This window comes from Centruroides sculpturatus, unplaced genomic scaffold (genome assembly GCF_000671375.1).
Source record: "Centruroides sculpturatus isolate CEXI.00-Female unplaced genomic scaffold, Cexi_2.0 scaffold682, whole genome shotgun sequence".
Lineage (NCBI taxonomy): Eukaryota > Metazoa > Arthropoda > Arachnida > Scorpiones > Buthidae > Centruroides > Centruroides sculpturatus.
Genome location: NW_019384880.1, coordinates 431,660 through 441,234, shown reverse-complemented (window position 1 = coordinate 441,234; position 9,575 = coordinate 431,660). Strand labels below are relative to the sequence as shown.

Genomic DNA, 9,575 nt, shown 5'->3' with positions numbered 1-9,575 from the left:
TTTCACATCAGGTGTCCCACCTATTCCCACTTACTTCTTGCACTGTTTTTTTGACTCACATCAAGTATTATTCTTTCCATTGCTCTCTGAGCCAACTGAAGTTTCCTCATATTGGTTGTTGTCAAAGGCTAGATTTCAGATCCATAAGTCATACTTGGTAGAATGCATTGATCAAAAACTTTTCTTTTGAAAATGGTGAAGATGTTCTGATTTTTCAAGATGTAACTTAATTTACCAAAGGTAATCCATCCCATTTTGATTCTTGCCTCTATTTCCTTATTGTTATTTTGGTCAGGTGTTATTTTCCCCAAGTAATGACTCTTTCAATAGTGTGATTTTTAAGTAATTGTAAACATTTTACTAAAATAAGAATATATCCTATATATAAAATGGATGCAACTTAAATTTTGATACATTAACTCAATTGTAATAAGTTTTAACTTATGAAACAATAGTGACAAAAAGAATAAATAAACTAAAAAAACTGTTTTATTGAATCAAAGATTGCAATTTTGTTTCAAAATAATTGAGTTAAGAATTAAAAAAAAAATCTAAATTAATCTATCTTTTTATGAAATAAACCTGATAGTAAATCTGATAATTTAACTAAATTATTGATGAGTACAGTAATTAATACTTTTTTANTAAATTTTCAAAAATGTGAAAAATAGAACTGTAAATTCATATACAACATGAATTAAACATTATCAATGCAATATTCACTGAATTATATATTATAGATTTTGAATAAATTAGTTTTACAAAATATAAAATTCTAAATTGCTTCAAAAATATAGTAATTGCAAACTTCCATTTAGAGTAATAATATTTTCCTTGTCACTGATTTTAGAAAATATAACTTATTATGAAAATGCACAGGTGGAGGGGAGGGAAAAACTGACTAGAGAAACTCGTTTATTTTAGGAAAATAGATACAACCACACAGTTGTCCTAATTAGTGAGCAAACTCAAGATTTCTCATCTTTAAGAAATTGCAATGTGTGCATCATTCATTACTCACACAGTATCAATATATTAAAATCTCTCTCCAGATGTTATGTAACAGCTTGAGTGACAATTCTTACTGCACTTATGTGACCTTTTAATTTTTCAATATCTGGTAACAAGTGTTTAATAAATCACATCCTTCATATAATACTTTTGGACTTTTTCTTGTGGAATTACGTCAGGAGTTATGATGGAAACCAAATTGGTTCATCTTACCCATCCATCATTAGGAAAGATTTCCTTCAAAAGTTCTACCTGCAATGATTAACACCCTGTGCTTTCATAATGTAGAAAAATATTTTGCTGATGATTACCGAAAAATGTGTTCTCTTTGATCTGTTTTCCTTAAATACACAACACTTTTCATAGCTCGTCAGTTCTCTTTTGGATGCCCTGCAGTACTGAATTACTTTCATTACTTTTTATATACTAAATTTCTTTTAAGAAATTTAATTATAAATTCATAAGAAATTAAAATGAAAATAAATACAGTTTATTCTGGACCCACATAGGCTTTATAATAATGTAGAAAAGTACATAATTTAAATGTACAACTTAATTTGAAACATTTGACAGATAAAAATATATTACAAATATTATTGGCATATAAATGTACCATAACTTTTATCAGGATATGTCAATTCTTATCATAATCCAAATGAACTTTCTTACCATAAACATTATGGCTCAATAAGTAACAGAATGAATATGTTCATTGAAAGTTTTATCATGAACATATATACTTTATACAATGAACATTCAGCTGCACTTTGTAAAATCTACATATGATATATACAATCTGTTTTTTTTGATAATAAAAAATACTTGAAATATAAAAATCAAAATCACAAAAAAAAACATAAGAACACTTCATTAATACAGTAGCTGCTTTGTTCCCTCAAATTTAATGTTTTTGAAAATTTTCAAAATGACATTTATGAACTTTTAAGAAAATAAATTTTGTAATAAATATTAATTTTTAATAAATAATTTTCACAGATTTATAATTGCAATATTAATTACATGTATTTTATAAGAAATTTTGGTACCTTTAAAAAGCAGAACATTAATTCCACCAATCAGAAATGCAGTTGTTTTTCTGCATTTATTTTGGCTATTTATTACTCAATGCTTATATGAAAATTTTTCAAATTTTTTCACTCATTTCTCAAAATTTGATTTCAGTTCATAAAATGAAATATTAACTTGTGGAATAACACAAACATCCATCATAAAATTGATTTTTATATCAGAAAATTTCAAACTGTTAATAACTCTATATGCAATTATTCATTTGTTGTATTGTGTTTTGAGTATAAGTTGTTTTGTGTATAAGATTTAAGAATATATATATATATTAGTGCTTTTTTGCTCTACTCATTATAAAATTCTACAATTTTCTCTAAGTTAGCAAAATATTTGGACAGTATTGCTTTTGAAGTAGATACATTAATAATATGATTTGGTTTTTCTAAACCATACTATAAAACAATATAGGCATATCCATTTTTTATCAGAAATGCTAAAAATTCAAAATATTTATACATAATTTTCTATGGCAACATCATTTTAGTTAAGTCATCAGGAAATCTTTTCCTTCCCAGTTGAATTCTTGGTTCGTTGTTCCTGAATTATCTGTTGTTGTTCTCTCAATGTTCTCCGTTTTACGACTTGTTTTTGATGCTCTTTTTCCATATCACCTTCAGAAATATTTAACTTTAAACCCTAAAAGAATTCAAATTAAATTTTTATTAACAAACAATTTTTAAAATTTATCATAAAAACATTCAAACAGTTAAATACAGAAATTAAAACTTTTTTTGAGATAATTTATCAAAATTAGTTTAAAATTAAGTTATAAACTGATTTAAGATAACACTGAATTTATCTTCCGTTAGAAGACTAAAGTGTGAACATTCAAAAATGTTTTGAAATCATGTTTCAAGATTTAAATATCTAATATTATGACGTCAGAGGGATGAGAAATAGCATCTGCAGTATGTAGACTGCTACTTCTCATATAAACAGCTGCCCAAATGTCCCTGTAAGGATTTCATAAACAGCTGATTGATTCTTCACACTGTGCAACACCACCACCTGGGTCCTTTGCTAAGTGCATGTTGCGACATTGTCACTTGTCACAACTTTTCTTGTTTTTTTTTATAAAACTAATGAGGCAGAAAAACAAATCGTGGAGTTTTTTTGATGTGTTCACAGCTTCGATCGTCCATGAAACAACCTTCATAAAGAAAATTCTCCTCCTTGAACTTTAAGTGCTAACTTCTCAATTTTGCTAGAAAATTAATTTTTTTTTTATAATTTATTTATAAAATTAAAGTCTCTACTCCACGTCTAAGGATTAACTCGATCATTTTTCTATCCAGAGATTTAAATTTTGATTGACAGGTGACGTGCAGAGGGAACAAATTGAAAAAACAAATTAAGCAACCGATGTGCCACCTGGATCGTTCCTGTTCCCCCAAAATTACAATATATATACGTCATCCTCCGTCCCTGGTGTCGAGGTACACTCACGTGATCGGCTCCTTTATAGTTTAGTGCACAGCATAACTTTTTTTAATGCACTCCTCTATGGAATATGCAGATAAACCTCGCTGCCTCTTATAATCCCTATAGTTTAAGGTTAATTATAATAAAATTATCATGTAAAACAGGTTAAATATAATTATAAATTCTTTATTTATATAGGAAAATTAAAGAAAAACATCCTCATATAAGGGTTTATTACTGTAGTGTTTATGAAATTGCTCCTCTCTTGATCAATTGATGCACAGCTTCGTAAATAGAAGCTTTAAAAAAAAAATATATATATATATATATATTGAATTTAGAGCTAAATTGATGAATAAGATATAAACTGCTGGATTTATGAGGTCTGATAGTAGGTGAGCTGTCTTGTCTATAAATAGAAGGTACTTCCTTGAATGGTCTCTCTGTTGTGTAAATTTTACTTTGAAGGTTAGATAGCGTGATGAAAAAAATCCGCTGCCTAAGGCATTAGTCGATTTTCGCAAACAATTCTAAGTATTCTGTTGTAGTGAAATGCCAAAAAATCTTGTGATGTAAGTTTTTGACATCATAGATAAAATATCGGGTTAAAAATTTGGTTAAAACTTAAGAGTTTAACGTTGAATAAAAGTATGTTCAGCAGCAATGCAAAGCGTAATAAATCACAGGCGATCGATCGATCAGTAGTGTGCCACACGACAATGATACCTACACAGATGTTGATGACATATACAGGGTGCCTTGGGAACCAGTCAGTTTTTGGCCAAGTCGTCGTCTTTATAACAGCTGCGAATCACAGCTGCTGCATCCTCATACTGTCCAACACCTTACGTAATAGGATGGTTGTTGGAGGTGCTATATCGTGATAGAAGAGAAAAAATAAAAAAATAAAAAATAAAAAATTCAATTTTGAAGTCTTTTCTATTCATCTTCACCAATATTGGTTGTTAGAAACTGAAAAATATATAGTTTTCTGTCAGAAATTGCTTGTTTCTGTTACGTTCTAAAGGGGGGAGGGTTCTTTCATAAAATTGATTCGTGAGAGCATATTTAAGCTTAGTTTTTACGAAATTGTAACAGGTTGAGTAGAAAGATGTTGATCAGATCTTCTCACTCACCTTTCTACCTCTCTTACTACCCACATTTGACAACTGTACGTCACCATGGAGACGTACAAAGCGGCTCGATTAATAATAAACTCCAACTCCATCCACATGTTTACAGTGATACAAAATTGTGGAAATTGTAACAAAACTTGTTTTTTTTTTAATTCCATAGAAACTTCTGTAATAACAAAATTTTTATTTAAAGCATTCGTAGGAATTCTTAGTAATTAAATTTTGTTTCTTTTCTTGATGTTAAAACTAAATATTTTGGCTTAAGAATTTTTCTAAGTTCGCTCTCTTACTAATTAAAATTACCATTCTTCATCCTGGAGTAGAGGGAAGCATTCAGGAAAATTGATAAATTTTTCTCGAATTTATTTTTTATTTTTTTATTATTAAAAATACGTTATTTTTCTACATAAAAATCGATATTAAAGTGCAGAAAATTCTCCTGTTGCTCCGCCCAATATTACTCTTGATACAGTTATAAGCAGCATCGTTGGAGCAAGGAAAAATCAATTTATAACTAATCCATCACTTTCGTCACTCGGATTTTTGATATTGAACGTGATAAATCTTTATAACAAGTGTGACTACATCGAAAATTGAATCTCTACTAGCGAACTTTAACCTTCTCCGCCCAAATCCGGCTCAAGTTAAGCCGGTAGCAGCTTAGTTTTATCTAATTATTACTAATGCTTCTCTCTTCTAAATGGGGGGAGTGAGACATCAGCTGCTAAGTAATTTAATGTATTATTGAAAACTGAGTTGGTGTGCATTATCGAAAATTGATTTATTAATCGACACGCTTCGACCAACGTACAAAACTGTTTGGACAACGCGTGCCCGGTTTGAAAGATGTTCAGAAATTCGCATTTTTCTTAGAAATATTTCTTTTTTTTTGCTACTTAACTTAAAGTATTAGAATTATTTAACTGTTAAATCCTTTAATTCTGTACTAAAACAGAATTTTTTACGAAATTTTCCAGTCTACAAAGTTAATTAGATTTTCGTGTTTTTTTTTTTGGAATTGGAGAAGGAGGAAGAAGAATTCTTTTTGTTCCTTTCAAACTTATCGCTGGATTAGTGACGTTATCCGGATTTGTAGTGATTATAAATCGTATTTTATTGTCACCAGAAAATTTCGGACAAGAGATTTAAAGAAAATAGAAAACAGGAGTAATCAGCTTAAGTTGAAAACATCTCTTTTTGCCTTGCAGAATTTTCTTCTGGTTCATTGATCCGGATGAAAATCTTTTGCTAATTTATATATTTTCCTTTAGAAATATCAGTTAATACGTTAATTTTGTAACAATTAGTAAGCAATTTGATGAAGGAAAATAAATATTTCTTGATGGGTTGCTCATGGTACGATGATGGATTAATTGCCACATGCGATAGTGATAGGGAAGGGATCTTCGGCAACTTTTAATGCTTCTCCTTTGCAAACTGTACGTCTTATGAGTTGATGGATGACAAGTTTTGGATCGTAAGACGTTACAGTCATTGATGCTTTATATCAAGCTACAGAATGGGGAGCATATGTGATGGTTCTAGATGCGATTAAAAGTTGCTTATGGATCCAACATCATAAAGAACTTCATATTAATGACTTTTCGATGATGGAAAGTGGTATATGATATATAAAACAGATGCAGGAACAGTTTTCAATGTTGTTATTTTTAGAAAAAAAAAATATTGAGAAAAATTCGATTTAATTTAATAAATAAATGAAAAATATTGTTTAAGGTATTTATTAAATGTAACTTCCTGTGTAACTCGTAGGAGAAGCATTATAAATATCAGTTTCTGTTTCAATGCTGAATATCATTGCAGGGTGCCATTACAAGACTTCTCTACAGCAGTTACAATAGGAATAATATTGTTCTGTATGACAACACTAACTTGTTCTAGGAAGGAGGCAAAGTTTGGTCTAATTCCTCACATAATAGTATTTGGTTGTGCTTGGTTTAAAGGGTTACGTTTTCTCTTGTAGCACCATTTGGTTCTGTGTACTTCTCCCTACTGCACCATTTTATGTGCTTCTCCTTATAACACCAGTTTTCTTACCAGTTTTTACCTATAACCTCAATTAAGTTCCTTTCTACANAAATATGACATTATCGTGGTAAAACACTACACCTGTTTTGTTGATCAATTCTTGCTGCCTTTTCTGTTTGATGATATTACTCAATTTGTTTACTCGATGGCAGTACACTTTTGAATCAATTGTTAAATTGTCTGGTAAAAAACAATTTCCCTAAAATCCCACCAAAGAGAGCATCTCTCTAAGAACATGTGGAACCCATATATCAAGCTTTGAAATGAAACCAATTTGTTTCAAGTAACATAAACAGTTCAATTTGACAAATTTAATCTCTTAGTGATTTCACGTGTTGTTATTCAGCAGTTTGCTTCAATCAGTATCTTTATTTTGTTTTCATTGGCTTCAACTGGCCATCCAGAATGTGGTACACATCTTCAATATTGAAATTGCCAGAACGAAATTTTGTAAACCAGTTTTGGCACTGTCGTTCTGTCAATATATCTTCTCCATACACGTCACAATTTTTTTCTCGCCTGAATAACATTGTTGCCTTTTCGGTAATAAAAGAACAAAATATGCCAAAAATGCTGCTTTGATCTTCCATATTTGATGGGACAGAAAAAATAAACAATTGCACAAAATCAAACAAAATTTTTTACAAATAAGCCTTAAAATGCTAGCTGTCAAAATATATAATGATAATATGGTTTAGAATGAAAATGGCAGGGAAAATACGACTAATCCGTCTAGTGGTAAAAAAACAAAAATTACTTTCCGAACAACCCAACAGAAGAAATTGGCTGATATATGGAACACCATTAAGTTTAAGAAAATGTGCCCTGTTATAAAAAGATGTTTATTTTGTCACATACTATCCATATAATGGCTCAAAAGCACCCATGTAATTTAAAAAAACCCTATTTTGTTTTGCATCTCAAAAACTACTGATTCTCAAGGTCATAAAGAACTGTTCCCATCTGCTCTATAAACTCAGTTATTAGTCCTGTCTTCCTATCTCTAATGGTTTCCAATAAGAAACTAAAGAATGCCACCAGTGAATCACCCTGTATAAAATATCAAATAATAAAATTTTGAGATATTAAATTTAAAGCTGTGTTAATGTTAACTTAGAAATCATTTTACTGAGCAATGCAAAAAAAATTAAAAGTATTTTATATATATTGCAAAATGCTAGAGTAATTAACAAGTGTTATATTTCAGTATAAAAACTAACAACATAAAACTCAAAGAAATTAAATCTAAGAAATAGATAATTGATATAATGATCATACACAACTTTATTTCTTAATTAAATTTATATGATGCGATGCTTGAAGCAAATCTTTTCTGATTCTTCCACTTTATTTATTCTGATCAATTTAATTTAAACTAATTTCTTCAATTCATTGAAGTTCAGAATTCTAGTAAACTAACCTGATAAACTAAAAAGTCTTCTTGTAATGCTTCTGTTGGAATATTTCTCAATTTTTCAAGTGTTTCATACATTGTTGGACATTTTTTTAATACTTCTTGTCGTCCTAAAACTTGCTTCAAAATAACTAAAGCAGTTCGAAATAATACTTTAACACCTATAAAAAATAAATTATTGATTATTGCAATATTTGTTAACTAAAACAACAAAAAAACTGTTAAGTTTTTATGATGAAATTAGTAACTGTTTTTAAAATATTTTTAATAAAAATATCAAATTATAAATTAAAAAATTTAAAAAGCAATATATAAATAACTTACTAATAGTCTGAAACATAAACTAGATATACACAAATTAAACTACAAACTATAGGGATGAAGAAAACTTCAATTGCTTATTTCTTGGATGACTATTGGTCAAAATAATACTTTAAAAACATGAGTTAATTGCATTATTGTTAAACAAGAACTTGCATTTATAAGATTAAACTAGAAAAACTGTCTGAGAAACTTTCAATATTCAAAGTTTCATTAAATAATAAATCCATTTCCATCAAAACAGCATAGACTTCAACTTAACCATTCTTAGACATTCAATAATTCTAACAATTTGCTGAGTTTAAATTAATTCACACATTAAGGATTATTTTAGAAAAGAAAGTTTACAATATTATAGATAGTTGTAAAGAAATAGAATACTTATGTAAAGCATGTTACAAGTCAGAATTTTGACATAACATCCAAATGCAAAACGAATACACAAATAATTAATACAAACATTAACTGTGTTGAGACTAATTATAAACAATTAAGAAAAATGAAAAAAATATTTCAGCACTAACAGTTAATACGTTAAGAAAAGACACTAATAATTAAAAGTGACTATCAATTAAGGTTGAACGATGCTAAATGTACAGAATTACGTAAAGGGCATAACTCTGATTAGAAAACAACAATGAGAAATATCTTATTAAAATTCATAACAAACTGAACTTATATATAATACAACAATGATTTTTATTTTTTATACAAAAACATATGCTTAAAAATTATAACAATTATCACAACTTTGTAAAAGTATAGTATATATTGAAGAAATAGAAATTGTCTTTTTAGATCTGCCATTTATATTCACCAAACAAAAGACAATTTTCATTTATAGAGACAACGTAAATTGAAGACAATTTCTAGTGAATGTGAGTGATAGATCTAGGTTGACAATTTGTTTCTTCAATATACAAGTATATACTTTTAATATGTAAATCCCATTGGCAAATTTTAATAAAATGGCACTGTAAATTTAACATCAATTTGTTTTAATGTTATTTTCCATTTTGTTTCTACAATAGTTATTTTTACATTTTTTTTTCTTTTGTTCTTTACTTTCATTTTGTATCTTATTTTTGGTATGTATTCAAGTTTTAAATTTTAATAATATTCATATTGTGACTTTT

At 28.4% G+C, this 9,575-nt stretch overlaps 1 protein-coding gene across 2 annotated transcripts in view; it reads right to left on the bottom strand.

The window, feature by feature from the left end:
- Positions 1–1,479: 1,479 nt before the first annotated feature.
- LOC111631008 (TBC1 domain family member 10A-like) overlaps positions 1,480–9,575 on the bottom strand; it is a 46,607-nt gene continuing 38,511 nt past the window's right edge. For both annotated transcript variants that reach the window (XM_023375192.1, XM_023375193.1), the window contains 2 exons: positions 8,125–8,279; positions 1,480–2,733 (listed from right to left, as the gene is read on the bottom strand). In XM_023375192.1, coding sequence (XP_023230960.1) covers positions 2,590–2,733; positions 8,125–8,279 — 299 coding nt within the window. In that variant the 3' untranslated portion in view covers positions 1,480–2,589. The remainder of the gene's footprint in view (positions 2,734–8,124; positions 8,280–9,575) is intronic.